Below are 17,613 nucleotides of genomic sequence, written 5' to 3'. Positions count from 1 at the left end.
AGTGGGTTTGTGGGAGGCTTTTTGCTAGGCCTTGCATCTTAAGGAGATGAATATTCTATCACAGTGGAGTCACCTGTAAGAAGGGAAATGGTAGCAACAAGATGATTTCTTAACATTACCCACCAACAGAATCTCCAGGGCAGTAAGAAACAACTAGGTGGACACTACCAAACTCATGACTTAAGAGTTTTGCCATTGAAGTTTGGCAAACTAGTATTTGCTGTAAAAACGACCTATGTGGTATGTGTATAATAGTATTCCTGAGAAAAACATGGCTCTCATTTATCTTTTTAAAATTTGCATATGTTTTTAAATTAGCCTATAAAATACCACTATTGGATGTAGATATATAGAGAAAAAATGTGTTGGATATATTCCCCAGTGAAATATTATCCTTGTTTTATTTAAATAAGATGTTATTTACTTTGCTTTGTAGTATAGTGCCAGTAATTAAAAATTTGTATTACAGCTTCAACATTAAGGTTGGCTTTTTTTTTTTTTTTAAGGTACATTTGCAATAAACTGAAGAACTACAATGCCCTTTTGTGGAAGATTTAGAAGTAATAGAATTATTAAAGATATTAAACATATTTAATACCAAGAAAAAGAAAATGAATTAATGTTAAGCTATTAACTTTAAATATGAAAAGCATGGGAATGATCATTTTTTTAATGTTTATTTTTTAGAGAGAAAGGGAATGATAATTCTTAATGAAGTAGGAATAGGAAGAAACTTAACCTGTTACAGGATATCTACTAGAAAATTTATATCAGATATCATACTTCATGGTAGAAAATTGAAATCATATCCTGTTAAGACTGGGAAAACACAAGGGTGGCCTGCTGTTTACCACTTCTGTTCAGTGTGTGTTAGAGATTTCAGTCTGCACAGTGAGATGATAAAATGAAACAAAAGATAAGAGCTTGAAAAAGAAGCCATTGTTAATTAGGAGAGTTTGGGTAGCTCAGTTGGTTGAGTGTCCGACTTTGGCTCAGGTCATGATCTCACGGTTTGTGAGTTCAAGCCCCACGGCCGGCTCTCTGTTGCTTGCACAGAGCCTGCTTCGGATCCTCTGTCCCACCCCCACTCATGCTTGCTCTCTCTCTCTCAAAAAATAAACAAACATTTAAAAAATAAGCAAATTACCATTGTGGATTTAAAAAAAGAAGAAGAAGCCATTGTTATTAGAGATGGAATGTAGAAAATACATTGAAAAATCCAAGAGTTCAGAGATACATTTTTTAAATTAATAAGAGTTTGGGGCGCCTGGGTGGCTCAGTTGGTTAACCATCTGACTCTAAAAATTTGTATGGAAGTGGGGCGCCTGGGTGGCTCAGTCGGTTAAGCATCCGACTTCGGCTCAGGTCATGATCTCACAGTCTGTGAGTTTGAGCCCCACATCAGGCTCTGTGCTGACAGCTCAGAGCCTGGAGCCTGCTTCGGATTCTGTTGTCTCCCTCTCTCTCTGCCCCTCCCTGGCTCATGCTGTGTCTCTCTCTGTCTCAAAAATAAATAAAAACATTAAAAAAAAATTTATATGGAAGAGAAAGAACTTTCAGATACCACCAAAGAGAAATAAAATGTGTGGTGGAGAGTTGGGTGCTTTTAATTTATAAGTAAATATATGTGATATTTTTGCACAAAGATAGATAAAATGATTAAGGCAGTGTAATCGCTTAGAAATAACAGTTTATAGTGCCTTCATGATGGCTTTGGTATTTTTAAAATATGTCCACAAATTCTTTGATATTCATCCCTTAAAAAGACAGAGCCCAATTCCCTTCCCCTTGAATGTGGGCTGGACTTAAGTATACAAATAGAATTACCCAAAGGAATGTTGTGTACTTGGGAGATTAAGTCCTGAGAGGCACTGTGACTTTTCTCTTTTTTGGGTTACCTGCTCTGGGAAGTTTAGCTGCTCTGTTGTGAGCAGCCCTGTGGAGAGGCCCACATGGTAAGGAACTAAGGCCTTCTGCCAGCAGCCAATAACGAAATGGGACTTCCAGAATAGCCTTTTACATAAGTGAGCCTTCGTGGAAGGTGATCCTCTAAGCCCAGTCAAGACTTCAGATGACTAACATCTTCCCTAGACCCTAATGAGAGATCCTGAGCTCGAACCACCTAGCTGAGCTGCTCTTGGATTCCTGACCCTCAGAAACTGTGAGATAATGTTTGTTGTTTTAAGCCACTAAGTTTTGGGGTACTTTGGGTAATACAGTAGTAGTCATTTTAATCAGTGGGAAAAGGATGAACTTCTCCATAAGTGCCACAGGGACAGTTGATTATATGAGGAAAAAATGAGCTTGGACCTCTACTCATACCATATATAAAAATTAAGGTGGATTAGGGCGCCTGGGTGGCTCAGTCAGTTGAGCATCTGACTTCGGCTCAGGTCATGATCTCACAGTTTGTGGGTTTGAGCCCTGCATCAGGCTCTGTGCTGACAGCTTGCTCAGAGCCTACAGCCTGCTTCAGATTCTGTCTCCTCTCTCTCTGCCCCTACCCTGCTCATGCTCTGTCTCTCTCTGTCTCTCAAAAATAAATAAATGTTAAAAAATTTTTTAAAAAATTAAGGTGGATTAAAGGTCCATTAAAAAGACAACCAATAAAACTTTAAGAAGATAATGAAGGAGATTATCTTTGGGGAAGGATATTGTAGAGAGCAAAACATGATTAGATTATAAGATTAAGAATGCCTTTATCAAAATACCTTTAGAGAATAAAATGATAATCTTCTGTCTTTTAAGAAGATATTTTAAGGTATTTAACTGAAAAAAAAAATGTGTGCTGTTAAAAAAATACCCACCTATGAGGAAGAAAAGATCAGTAGAAAAAGAGGCAAAAAATTTTGACTTTACAGAAAATGAAACCCTGAAAGTTAATATATATTTGAAAAGAAGGAAACACAAAGTCACAGTGAGGTAGCATTTCATACTCATCCTATTGGAAAAATTAAGGTTTCCGGCAATATAAAATGTTGTAGATGATAAGAAACACTTATGTGTTTAGTGTGAATGTAAAAGGTTGATACTCTAGGACTCTGGGATACAAACACTGAAGAACCCCAGAAGAGGGGCACATGGGTGGCTCAGTTAGTTAAGTGTCCAACTTGCTGCTCAGGTCACGATCTCATAATTAATGACTTTGGGCCCTGCATCGGGCTCTGTGCTGTCAGCATAGAGCCTGCTTCAGATCCCCTCCCCTCTGTCTCTGCCCCTCCCCCCACTCATTCTCTCCCTCCCTCCCTCTCTCTCTCTCAAAATAAATGAACTTTAAAAAAAATGTTAAAAAAAAAAAGAAACCCTAGAAGACATGTACAAAAACGTTCCCAGCAGTACTATTTGTAACAGCAAAAAGCAAAAGCACCCAGATGTCCAAAAGTAGAACTGAATACTGTCCAACAGTCAAAATGAATCTAGCTGAGGACAACAGGCATGAGTCAGGAAAATGGGTGAAGAAAAAAACTGTAGAATGCATGTAGTACGATTCCATTCAAAATCACGCAGCGCTAAGCAATACATGTTAAGGATACAAATGTGTGGTAAAACTATTTTTAAAAGCAAGAGATAAGAAACACTCTGAGGTGGAGGACAAAGAGGAGGCTACATAAAGGATTTTATTTATTTCTTTGTTTACTTAAATGTGGTTTAAGACCCTGAGATAAGGAACACGTCAGGGATGTCCGCTCTCACCGCTGTTGTTTAACATAGTGTTGGAAGTGCTAGCATCAGCAATCTGACAACAGAAGGAAATCAAAGGCATCAAAATTGGCAAAGATGAAGTCAAGCTTTCACTTTTTGCAGATGACATGATATTATACATGGAAAATCCGATAGACTCCACCAAAAGTCTGCTAGAACTGATACATGAATTCAGCAAAGTTGCAGGATACAAAATCAATGTACAGAAATCAGTTGCATTCTTATACACTAATAATGAAGCAACAGAAAGACAAAGAAACTGATCCCATTCACAATTGCACCAAGAAGCATAAAATACCTAGGAATAAATCTAACCAAAGATGTAAAAGATCTGTATGCTGAAAACTATAGAAAGCTTATGAAGGAAATTGAAGAAGATATAAAGAAATGGAAAAGCATTCCGTGCTCATGGGTTGGAAGAATAAATATTGTTAAAATGTCAATACTACCCAAAGCTATCTACACATTCAGTGCAATCCCAGTCAAAATTGCACCAGCATTCTTCTCGAAGCTAGAACAAGCAATCCTAAAATTCATATGGAACCAACCACAAAAGGCCCCAAATGGCCAAAGTAATTTTGAAGAAGAAGACCAAAGCAGGAGGCATCACAATCCCAGACTTTAGCCTCTACTACAAAGCTGTAATCATCAAGACAGCATGGTATTGGCACAAAAACAGACACATAGACCAATGGAATAGAATAGAAACCCCAGAACTAGACCCACAAACGTATGGCCAACTAATCTTTGACAAAGCAGGAAAGAATATCCAATGGAAAAAAGACAGTCTCTTTAACAAATGGTGCTGGGAGAACTGGACAGCAACATGCAGAAGAATGAAACTAGACCACTTTTCTTACACCATTCACAAAAATAAACTCAAAATGGATAAAGGACCTGAATGTGAGACAGAAAACCATCAAAACCCTAGAGGAGAAAGCAGGAAAAGACCTCTCTGACCTCAGCCGTAGCAATTTCTTACTTGACACATCCCCAAAGGCAAGGGAATTAAAAGCAAAAATGAACTATTGGGACCTCATGAAGATAAAAAGCTTCTGCACTGCAAAGGAAACAATCAACAAAACTAAAAGGCAACCAACGGAATGGGAAAAGATATTTGCAAATGACATACCAGACAGAGGGCTGGTATCCAAAGTCTATAAAGAGCTCACCAAACTCCACACCCGAAAAACAAATAATGCAGTGAAGAAATGGGCAGAAAACATGAAGACACTTCTCTAAAGAAGAAATCCAGATGGCCAACAGACACATGAAAAGATGCTCAACGTCGCTCCTCCTCAGGGAAATACAAATCAAAACCACACTCAGATATCACCTCACGCCAGTCAGAGTGGCCAAAATGAACACATCAGGAGACTATAGATGCTGGAGAGGACGTGGAGAAACGGGAACCTTCTTGCACTGTTGGTGGGAATGCAAACTGGTGCAGCCACTCTGGAAAACAGTGTGGAGGTTCCTCAAAAAATTAAAAATAGACCTACCCTATGACCCAGCAGTAGCACTGCTAGGAATTTACCCAAGGGATACAGGAGTACTGATGCATAGGGGCACTTGTACCCCAATGTTTATAGCAGCACTCTCAACAATAGCCAAATTGTGGAAAGAGCCTAAATGTCCATCAACTGATGAATGGATAAAGAAATTGTGGTTTATATACACAATGGAGTACTACGTGGCAATGAGAAAGAATGAAGTATGGCCCTTTGTAGCAACGTGGATAGAACTGGAGAGTGTGATGTTAAGTGAAATAAGCCATACAGAGAAAGACACATACCATATGTTTTCACTCTTATGTGGATCCTGAGAAACTTAACAGAAACCCATGGGGGAGGGGAGGGGAAAAAAAAAAAAAAAAAGATTAGAGTGGGAGAGAGCCAAAGCATAAGAGACTCTTAAAAACTGAGAACAAACTGAGGGTTGATGGGGGGTGGGAGGGAGAGGTGGGTAGGTGATGGGTATTGAAGAGGGCATCTTTTGGGATGAGCACTGGGTGTTGTATGGAAACCAATTTGACAAATTTCATATATTAAAAAAAATAATAAAATTTAAAAAATGTGGTTTAAGACTTTAAAAATTGTAACATACATATATTAAAGTGCACTAATCTTAAGTGTACTTTTGGTAAATTTTTACGTATGGATAAACTACTTTCCAGGTTTAGCTACAGAATATTTCCAAAATCTTCACTGTTGCCCTTTCCCTCAGTATTTCTCTCCCTGAACCACAGTGTGTTGTGATTCTTAGGATTCTTTCATATATTTGTAACTGTTCTCTTGTAAACTGTTTGTTTTTTATGAAATAGGCACACGCACATACACTCTCTTAGATCTTTAAGACATAAGTGAAAAAAGGAAATCAGAAGGATGTGATTGTTTTAAAAAAGCACTGTATCGAAATCATGCTTTTTAAAAAAATTGGTTACGTGGGAGGAAACAAAGAGGAATGGAAAAGGGTATATGTCTAACATTTCTATTTACTTTTTTTTTTTTAATGTTTATTTTTTATTTTTGAGAGAGAGAGAGTGGAGGAGCAGCAGGGCGGATACAGAGGATCTGAAGCAGGCTCTGCACTAAGAGCAGCGAGCCCGATGTGGGGCTTGAACTCATGAACTGTGAGATCATGACCTGAGCTGAAGTCGGGTGTTCAACTGACTGAGCCGCCCAGGTGCCCCTCTGTTTACTTTTTTACAATGAGCACATATTCATACATTACCTGGTTATTATAAAGAATACTCACTGGGGCGCCTGGGTGGCTCAGTCGGTTGAGCATCTGACTTCAGCTCAGGTCATGATCTCACCGTCTGTGAGTTCGAGCCCCGCGTCGGGCTCTGTGCTGACAGCTCAGAGCCTGGAGCCTGCTTCAGATTCTGTGTCTCCCTCTTGCTCTGCCCCTCCCCTGCTCATGCTCTGTCTCTCTCTTTCTCAAAAATAAAAACATTAAAAAAAAAAAAAAAAGAATACTCAAGACAAGCTCATAAATCTTTCCTGATGATGTTGAGTAAGTATCTGGTCACATTTTGTTCTCTACATGTGGATTTAAAAAAAAACTGTTATGCTATAATAATTCTATCTTGGTAACTAATATCCAGCATTAGCAGAAGAGTTTCTTCAGCTATGAAAAAAAAATTTAAATGAGACTAAACTGGGCTCCTGTTTTCTCTTATCAGTTGAAAAGGTAGTTCTTGTACTTATAAGTTTGCAGAGTGTTTAGAAATGATTCAACTAAATACGTGGTTTATATATTCTAGTTTATAAGGGATGTTATTTGTTCTTTATATGAGATCTTGGACTAGATTTTATCTTATTGTTTCACACACTATTTATGGTGTTTTAGACACAATGGAACTTACATATTATTTGCAATCAGATGTTTTTCCATTGTTTTCTTTAACTCTAAAAACAATAGCTAGCTACTCTTTGAAAATCACCCGATGTTACCGTTGCTTGAAGACAGCCAGCATTTTAGGAGATTTTAAGCATAGTTGTGTATGTATTTGGATTTTTTTCCAGTTTTAAAAATATGCTTAACCATCTCATAACCTGTCCTTTTATTCCCATTTCTTTTACAGCATTTTTCATCATATTAGAAACTTCATGTTTTCAGTGACAAACAGCCTATTAAAGATGCTTAGAAATTTAGAGAAATGCTCTTATACTGATAAATTGATAGATATGTATTTTTGTAGGCAGATAGTTTATATAAAATGTGTATCTAACAAAATCTCTATGCCAGACTAGTAAAGAATCTAATCATGGATACTTTCTCAATAGTAACAATTCAAAATGTAGTAAACAGGGGCACCTGGGTGGCTCAGTCGGTTAAACGTCCAGCTTCAGCTCAGGTCATGATCTCATGGTCCACAAGTTCGAGCCCCGTGTCAAGCTCTGTGCTGACATCTCAGCTTCGGAGTCTGCTTCAGTTTCTATGTCTTCCCTCTCTCTCTGCCCCTCCCCTGCTCATATTCTGCCTCTCTCTAAGAGAAGTAAACATTTAAAAAACTGCTTTTTAATGTAGTAAACAGCCATAATTTCTGGCGTTAAAAAGAAACTAACATATCCTTTCTCCTGATTTAAAATTTAATTTCCATTACTTTTGGGAAGACTATATAGTCTTGAGTTGTTTTGATGCTATGTACCTTTTGAATTTCTGTTGAGAATTAAGAAATGTTTAGATTTTACTTCCTTTTCTGTTTTTCACTAAAGTATCAATATTCGGCCTTTTAAGTTTTGCTCTGGAATTAGGCCAAAATACCTGAGACAGGGAGATGGACTATACTCTTTCTGATAAATCAGCCAAGCAGCAAACAGACAACCTTCACCTTCACATAAATAGCTAATGTGATATATTGGTTACATCCACTTGTCTGTCAAAGCATTCAAACTTTGGTAAAGCTTTTTTTTTTTTTTTTTTGTTAAGGTATTTGTCACCTAAATCTCAATTTGGATCAGCATCGCAGTGTGAAGTTGTACAAGAAAGCAAGAAAAACTCCATGTCCAAGGTATGTCGGTACTAAAGACGTTGTTAGTTTGGCAAGTTTACTAACACTATAGATTGCTAATACTTGTAGTTTCCTCATTTTTTTTTTAAATCACTGTTGTATATGGAACCCCCTTTCTTAGTCATCTTAGGCTTACCTACACTAGGAGTCTGCAAACTTCTCTAAAGGGCAAGATAGTAAATATCTTTGTGGCCTGTATGGTCCATGGGCCATGGTTTATGGATCCCTGACTTAGACAATCAAACTCACAAAATTAAACAGCCTGTGCCTGGTACTAACTTCACTTTCAGTGAAGATTACAGGATGGGAAACAAAGCATGCTGGTAGGGCAGCATCAGCCATATCTGTGCAGCAAAAGTCTTCACTGCAGAGCTCCTAAGGGACAGCCTACAAATGAGACAATGCAAATGAGTTTGGAAACCACCCCGGCTTAGAAGCTGTGTGCCCGTTTGTTGTAACAGCCCATGGGTGTAGCTTCCAGGGGTCCTGGTAAGGAATACACCAAAAGAGTTGTAAGTCACTTACAGAAGCCCTAAGATTTGGCTTCCCGCTAAGTGCTTATAGATCATTCACAGTTCTTCCAGTATAGATGCAGTTCACAAGTAAGTTCATTTTTACCATAAGCTCTGTAGCCTAGTAACACAGGTGACATTTCACTTTTATCAGGTTTCTAGGAAAATAGAACCAGGAAAAAAAAAAAAGTGAACTGACACCAAGGTTGATTTCCTACAGAGAAGTTTTGTTAACACTTTATTAAGAGGTTCCTAAAATTTTTTAAACTCACCTGTCATTTAATTGTCATTTACCATGTGCCAGATAATGTATGTATTATTTTCTTCAGTCTCCATCACAAGCACCAGCTCTGTAAGGTAGGTATTCATTCTTGTTCCATCTTACAGTTAAGAAAACCAAGGCACACAGAGATATGAGACTTGTACCGAGTCCCTTAAGTAGAGATGATAGAGGGAGGATTCAGGTCCACATGGTCTGGCTCATAATGGAACTGAGGATGGAATAAGCACTGTAGGGTGGGATATTTTTCCTGTTCATGCCCACAGCAAAACCAGGTAAGCAACCTGGAATTTGTCCAGTCCAACCACATTGGTTCATACGAAATGCTATAAGGAATGCAAAGCAGAGTAGGTAAAAAATTTAAGGTCAAAACTAATCCTAGGTCTTTACTTACCTCAGACCTGTAGGTGAGAAGAAATATACTGGCAAAAACAAAGTTTCTTAACCTGATAAGGTCTACAGTTAGAATCTGGGGAGTACATACGAACCTCAATGGAAGAAAAGGTTTATCTTTACTTTCACCTAACCTGTCATTCCTTTAATTATGAATGTAGACTGGAAACCATAATACTATTAGCAAAAGCTGTACCTTTGATCATCAGTGGAAAGCACAGGTTTTTATCACTTTACATTTATAGCAGGTTTCTTGAAATATTGTTATTCATCCCTACTTCAATATTACAAGTTATTAGACTTGCCACTAGGTCGTATTATTTTTTTTTTTTTTAACGTTTATTTATTTTTGAGACAGAGAGAGACAGAGCATGAACGGGGGAGGGTCAGAGAGAGAGGGAGACACAGAATCTGAAACAGGCTCCAGGCTCTGAGCTGTCAGCACAGAGCCCGACGCGGGGCTCGAACTCACGGACCGCGAGATCATGACCTGAGCCGAAGTCGGCCGCTTAACCGACTGAGCCACCCAGGCGCCCCTAGGTCATAATATTTAGTGTATTGATGGGTACACATTATTACATCAGAAAGTAAAACATTTTTAATAATTGTGTTGCAATACAGGTTGTTCCCTTTGTAATCCTAGGTGTTTATATTGAAAAATATTCAGTAGACATCTGTAAACTTTACCAAAATGCTGAAAGGTAGAGAGTCCATAGCACAAAAAGGGGCTAAAAACCTCTGGGCTAGAGGAAGTTTGTAAGGTGAAAGAGAGGTCAGGTCCTAGTGCCAGTTTATTGGCCATATATAGAATCCAGTTTGTACATTTTAATCTGTAGGTATTCATGGGAGTGAAAATGAGGGAATGCCTTAATCTAAACTGGCACACAGAATAAAAATACTATTTCAAAAAATTTTTTGAAGTTTTTATTTATTTTGAGAGAGGGAACTCATGCGCACAAGCAGGGGAGAGGCAGATAGGGAGAGAGAGAATGCCAGGTGGGCCCTGTGCTGTCAGTGCAGAGCCTCATGCAGGGCTCAGTCTCAGAAACTGTGAGATCAAGACCTGAGCCAAAGTCAAGACTCGGGCGTTTAACTGACTGAGCCACCCAGGCACCCCCAGAATAAAAACACTATTAACAATTAATGTATATCATTAGTAGTAACGCTATGTTTTTGTTTTTTTTGTTTTTTTTTTTCTTTTTAAGAGAGAGTACAAGCATGGGGCGCCTGGGTGGCTCAGTCGGTTAAGCGTCCGACTTCAGCTCAGGTCACGATCTCACGGTCTGTGAGTTCGAGCCCCGCGTCGGGCTCTGGGCTGATGGGCTGTGTCTCCCTCTCTCTCTGCCCCTCCCCCGTTCATGCTCTGTCTCTCTGTGTCTCAAAAATAAATAAACGTTAAAAAAAAAATTTTTTTTTTAAAAAGAGAGTACAAGCAGAGAAGGGCAGAGAGAAGGAGAGAATCTTTTTTTTTTTTAAGTTTGTTTATTTTGAGAGAGTGAGTGAGCAGGGGAGGGGCAGAGAGAGGGAGAGAGAATCCCAAGCAGACTCTGCACCATCAACACGGAGCCTGATGTGGGCTTGAACCCACGAACCACGAGATCATGACCTGAGTGGAAACAGTCAGGTGCTTAACCGACTGAGCCACGCAGATGCGCCAAGAAAGGGAATCTTAAGCAGGCTCCACGCTCAGAGATCCTGACACGGGGCTCGATTCCACAACCCTGGGATCATGACTTGAGCTGAAATCAAGAATTGAACAATCCACTGACTGAGCCACCCAGGCACCCTTAATGCTAACTATCTTATAGTTACAATTAAGCTAGAGTATCAGTATAATTAGACTTCTATATTATGACTAGATGTTTTCCCCTGGTTCACTCAGTCTTTTTCTGTTTTCTACAGGAAACTGACGGTACTATTGTAAATAGCCCAACAAGGCAAGATACAGAAATTGAAGAAGATATGCCAACACTTTCTCCGCAAATAGGCATGGACGTTCAAGAACAAGGTGCAAAGTCTTCAGTAGAGTCACCTATGCCTCAGTTATATGCCAGTGGTAGAGAGTGGTGCCTTGAAGCAGAAGTCAAAATGAGACCAAGCAATCATGATAAAGAGTTATGTGTCCTAAATCATGAGGGACCTGAAGCCAGAGTTCCATGCTCTGGAGAAACAGAGAGCGCATGCTCTATATCAGGTATGACACAGATAATTGAAAGTAACACAGTTGAGACAGAAAATGAAGACTCTTGCCTCCTGACCAGTAAAGATACTTCCAAAAGAAAAAACCAGGAATCTTCATTCGAAGCAGTCAGGGATCCCTGCATTTCTGCAAAAAGAAGGAAAATGTTCCCCAGAGCTTCCTCAGACCAAGAGGAAACAGAAATCAATTTTACCCAAAAACTGATAGATTTGGAACGCTTACTTTTTGAGAGACATAAACAGGAAGAACAGGACAGGTTGTTAGCATTACAGCTTCAGAAACAAGTAGATAAAGAACAAATGAAGCCAAACCGGCAAAAAGGATCCCCAGATGAGTATCAGTTACGTCCTACATCTTCACCACCAGACAAGTTGCTAAATGGACAGAGGAAAAATTCCAAAGACAGGAACTGCAAAAGACAGACTGATATAGAGCATTCAGAATCTCGGAGAGGCTCAAAAAATGAAAACTGGCAGCCATCTTTTAAGATCCAGTTGAAACATTCAGTTAATGTTAATGGGAGAAAGATGCCAAATTCTTCTAGAGATGATTGTAATGTATCTAAAAGTGCTCATTCCCTACAGCCTAGTAAGTCACAGAAAAGTATTTTTCAGATGTTTCAGAGGTATACGAAGTAATGTGTGGGTAAAGGGAGTGTTTCATAATCTAGTAAAGCTGGATTGTGAAGCTCTCTTCTATCATAGAATCTTTATAAATTTTTTCGTTAATTTTCCTCTGTGGTCACACTCATTGTCCTTAATTAAAGGACTGGTGATTACGAGAGAGAAATATATAAATATGTTTCTGCCAAACTCAGTGGTAAGCAGGAGTCCCAATCCTTTCCTTTTTTAATAACTGTGATATACTGTTGGACAATCCTTATGGATATAAGAATGCCTTGGTGAACTCCCAAGAAATTTTCAAGTGCCATTCTCTTTCCAAAAAATGCATGTTTTATGGCCTTTGCCTCCTTCCCTTTTTGTCCTAACTAGTAATCAAAGTAAGATTATACTATACCAGGCAGTTAGGAGTTTTCTTACAACTTTCCCATATATTTGCAGAGCACATGACATGCATCTTCCATAACACTAAAGTAATCTAGTTTTCATCTCCACTTTAATTATTTTAAGCATTATAGCATTTTCTTCCATTTAAAATGGTTTATGATCATTGTGAAATCAGAAAAATCAGAGTTTCTTGGAAAATTAGGAATTAGTTGACAAAGGAAACTAGACTCTTGTTGCAAAAGGAGTTAAGAGTTGGGGTGAGGCTCAGTGGGGTGGATTGACAATTTGGAAACGCTAGAACTGAGTGAATAATTAGAAACAAGGTCTAGGATGGAGTAGCAGGTGAGGTTTGGCAGAGGATTCCCCCTCCTCCTTTCTCTGCTTAATGACATGGAAAACATTTGGGTTTAGGCTTTTCACACCACAGTATCTGGTGTCAAAATAAAAATCAGTTACTAAATTGCCTGAAATTTGGGGAATTCACATTTCTATTATTCTGGTATTCTAGGGGAATAAATGGGAATTAATATCATCTCATATTATGGGACTTGAGACATAACCATGTGTTTATTTCCTTATATTATCATTTATATTGATGCTGACTTTTATTTGTGTTTATGGACAGAAAAAGTCTGATGCTTGAGTTTTGCCATCTTACCCTGAAAGTTAAATCAGAAGGCAGTGATTTCATTTTGTGAAATTTAACTTAGAGATGTAATCTCTTGTTCATTAATATGAACAGCTTTAAGCAAATAACAGTTTTAACAGCATTTCTGCTGATCTCTAGTTATTCATCCTTTTAAAATAAAAGTATAATAAAATGTCCTGGAGCTAATTCTAGCTTAAATTTGTCAGTATTTTTATACCCTTATTATTTTTCCCTCCAAATTTTGTAACTGAAATTCTGTTGATCTTTGCATATTTGGTGGCATCTACTTCAGTATTGATTGGGTAATTATGGGTAGAATTCTGATGTTAATTTAAAATTTAGGTTGCCCTTTCTCAACAAAAGAATGATTGCCCTCTGAGTAATGATCGTGCTGAAATGAAGTCTAGTCAGAAGCTAACCAGATTTCTCTAAAATAAGCTAAAATCTATTTTCATCAAACCAGTATTTTTCTAAGAGCAATTTCACTTTACATTTTAGGTTGAATACTCTTGGAACTCCTCAAAAATTATATAATTAAATTTTCCTGGAATAGTCCATGACCAAAAAGGGAAATAGTGTGACATCTTTAGGATTTATACATTTAACCACTTAATTGTCAGTGAAGAAGTCTTCCTGACCTTAAGATAAGTTTTAATTTCTCTCTTAGTTTTTTGGATAATCTGACCTTATATGTCTTTTTGTTAGAAACTACTAAATGTTATGTCAGTCATTAGAGTGTATCGCTACTTCTCTCCTTTTTGTGGAAGGGATGTGAGAGTTATTAACTTCTCAGAGAGCACCTAGGACTGCAGAAGTGGAGAATCTGAAAATAAAATAATTAAAAATGGACTATTACATGTATTTTACCACAATTAAAAAAATAAAAATTAACTACATAAAAATTCAAAGTTCTGCATAACTAAAACTATTAGCATAATGAAAACTGGAAAACATGGCAAACTGGGGAAGAAATAGATACAATGCATCACAAAGAGGTCATTTCCTTTATATGAAGTGTCTGCCAATACATTATGAAAGTGACTAATAACTCAAAGGGAAAATTAGAAATAATCCCAAGAAACATCCTTCCCAGGAAAGGAAATACAAATGACTCTTAAATATGTGAAATTCATAATATCACTTACACTAATGTGCATACATTTTTATTTTTCTACCCTTCAAATTAATAAGATAAAGGTGTTTCTTGTTTTGTATTTGTGTCTGTATGTGTATTTTGGGGTTTTTTTATTTTTTATTTATTAATTTTTAAAAATGTTTTTATTTATTTTTGAGACAGAGAGAGACAGAGCATGAACAGGGGAGGGACAGAGAGAGTGGGAGACACAGAATCTGAAGCAGGCTCCAGGCTCTGAGCTGTCAGCACAGAGCCTGACGTGGGGCTCAAACTCATGGACTGTGAGATCATGACCTGAGCTGAAGTCGGACGCTTAACCAACTGAGCCACCCAGGCGCCCCTGTATGTGTGTTTTTTTAATCTTGTCAAGAGTGTGGGAAAGTAGGCACTCTTATCCTGTTGCTTGGTATCAATAGAAAATTTAAAACCCCAATTCTGAACTTAGCAATTCAACCTCTAGGAATTTCCTAAAACTCTTCACATGTATGTAGAACGACCTGTACAAAACATTTTTGTATGGCATTGTTTATAATAATAAGCTTAGAAACAGACTTAATGTCACATCAATAGATACTAAATAAATGATGGTACGATGAAATACTATATAGCAATCAACAGCAACAACAGAATCACTTTACTGATGTGAAAAGATATATACATGTATTTGCATACAATGTCTAGAAAGAGACTCAGTAAATGTTGCCAGCAGGAAGAGAAACTGGGTGGCTGGGGGAAAGGGGGGGAAGAATAACTTTTTTTGATCAATCATATTGAATATATCATCTAGTCAGAATTTTAATGTTATTAAAATATTGCAAGATGGGGGCATCTGGCAGTCACATTTGGAAGAGCATGTGACTCTTGATCTCAGGGTTGTCAGTTTGAGCCTTACGTTGGATATAGAGATTACTAAAAAAATAAGTAAACTTAAAAAACATTGCAAGATAAAGGAAGTTTATTCATCTCAGCCTGCACCACTCTAAATGGTCTTTTTTGCCTTTAAATTTTAAAAATCGTAATTCCGGAAGATTATTTCAGTGTGAAAAAAAATACAGCATTGTGAGTGAATTTGAACGTATTTAGCTTTAAGGTACTATTTTAAAATCATTTGAAAAGCAAGACTTGGGGCACCTGCATGGCTCAGTCCATTAAGCGTCCGACTTCAGCTCAGGTCATGATCTTGCAGTCTGTGAGTTCGAGCCCCGTGTCGGGTTCTGTGCTGACAGCTCAGAGCCTGGAGCCTGCTTCAGATTCTGTGTCTCCCTCTCTCTCTGCCTCTCCCCTGATCATGCTTGGTTTCTCTCTGTCTCAAAAATAAATAAAAACATTAAAAAATAAAATAAAAAAGCAAGACTTATGCTTTCCAGGTAACATTACAGCAAACCTATAATCCTGCTGAGAGCAATGAGAAAAGCCAGGTAAAAATGTAAAGGGGTAACTGGGTGGCTCAGTTGTTTAAGCATCAGTTAAGCGTCTGACTCTTGACTTTGGCTCAGGTCACGATCTCAGTGTGAGATCAAGCCCCGAGTCAGGCTTTGCACTGACAGCATGGTGCCTGCTTAGGATTCTCTCTAGAGCTCCCTTCTCTCTCTGCCCCTCCCCTGTTCACTTGTGCATGAGCTCTCTCAAAATAAATAAACATGAAAAAAGTTAAAAGTGTAAAATTGCCTACTTTTTGAAAAGCATCAGACAGCTACTGAAACAATGAGGACTAAATTGGGGGCTAAGATTCTAGAGAAGGGAGACGTCAGAAAAGTGAACTGATGTTTGCAACCAAAAAGTGGTTTTGCTGGTCGCAGGTGCCTGTTTTGAATGCAGGACAAGAATCAGGGCTGGTGCTGGTGAACAGAAACTAACAGAGCTCTTGGCTTTCTGATGAAGCTGGAATGAAGATAGTGGAGACTTGAAAGTCCTAAAACACAATGCCAGTTTTCCCATCAAGGTGTAATTGCAGAATTTTGAAACTGCTTGGGGCAGAGGCTAAAAGGCTGAAAATGGCTGAAAAGCAGAGAGAATTGTCATCAGGCTCACACTGCTGATGAGACCAAAGAAAAGCATTCATGACCTACCAGGGGGAAAGAAGCCTATTAAACACACCAGGAGTTCAATTGGAAGCCCTGGCACAGGAGTCTGGTAAAGTACATCCCAGGGGCCAAATCTGCATACTCTTTGTTTTTTAGGGCCTGTGGGCTAAGAATGGTTTTAATTTAGCTTAGTTCACAAATATTTAATCCATAAGGAATTTAACTATGGGACTAGTGATTTGGGCATGTTTTGGACTGCAAAAACAAGGACGTATATAGTGCAGGAAAGAAGAAAAGAATTCCCTTCTTAATTTGGTCACTACCTGTATGACTTAGGTGAACTACTTGCCTTTCATTATCTCACTTTCTTAATTTCTATATGGGAATCATAATGTAACTAACCCAGTTACTATCAAGTGGTAAGCAACTAGCACAGGCCTTAACTCAAAAAAGAACCAGAATAAGTGATGGTCCCTTCCCCCCTGGCTGTTCTCTGCCCATTTCCTGGAAAGGTCTCACTTCATGCAGTGACTTTGTGCTCCCATCAGTCTCCAAACGTGGCATCCAATAAATTGCAATCATCTTCTGTCTACTGAGGAAGACTCCACTCACCTCTCCTCTGCCAGGCATGTGTGACAGCTCCCAGGTCACAAGAGACCTTGGCCCCAGAGATAACGAATTCCCAGAAATCCTAAGTGGCTTCCGCAGATGCCGATACTAATTCATAGTTGGTGTGCATAAAGGTGTGAAAAACACTAACCATTTTGAGATTAAAAAGATGGGAGTTGAGCCACTACTGTATGTTTACCCATTTCTTATTCCTTGCATAGACATCTTAATAAACAATTACGACTTTGAATTTTGAGTTTGATTTGTTTTTTCCAAATGTTACCTTGATGTTGGCAGGACTTGAGGCAACTTGAACCTTGAGTTCAACTGAGGGGACTCTACATTTTACTGACTTTACATTTCTCTTCAACATGTCCTTTGTAGCTCCAGGCTCTCCACTGTTAGGCTCTTGTCCCCTGGAACTAGTTCAGTTCAGAAGGCTTTCAGTTGGAGGTCATACACTGAGTGTCCATTTTTTGTATCCTTCCGCTCCATCTTAGACTGACTTACCATGGACTTTTCTTGAGGATGAGAACCCACCCCACTCCCTATTCAGTTTGTACTAGATATATTTAGTGTATTG

The 17,613-nt window shown here is 38.4% G+C and overlaps 1 protein-coding gene across 1 annotated transcript in view; it reads left to right on the top strand.

The window, feature by feature from the left end:
• RNF168 (ring finger protein 168) overlaps positions 1-17,280 on the top strand; it is a 41,088-nt gene extending 23,808 nt beyond the window's left edge. Inside the window, exons 6-7 of the mRNA XM_019448722.2 lie at positions 8,140-8,221; positions 11,309-17,280. Of these exons, the coding sequence (XP_019304267.2) occupies positions 8,140-8,221; positions 11,309-12,244 (1,018 nt within the window). The 3' untranslated portion in view covers positions 12,245-17,280. The remainder of the gene's footprint in view (positions 1-8,139; positions 8,222-11,308) is intronic.
• The last annotated feature ends 333 nt before the right edge of the window (positions 17,281-17,613 follow it).

The sequence above is a fragment of the Panthera pardus genome, unplaced genomic scaffold (assembly GCF_024362965.1).
Source record: "Panthera pardus isolate Hobbes unplaced genomic scaffold, ASM2436296v1 HiC_scaffold_16, whole genome shotgun sequence".
In the NCBI taxonomy this organism is placed as follows: domain Eukaryota; kingdom Metazoa; phylum Chordata; class Mammalia; order Carnivora; family Felidae; genus Panthera; species Panthera pardus.
Note: the sequence above shows the minus strand (reverse complement) of the source record. Positions and strands in the feature narration are given on the sequence as shown.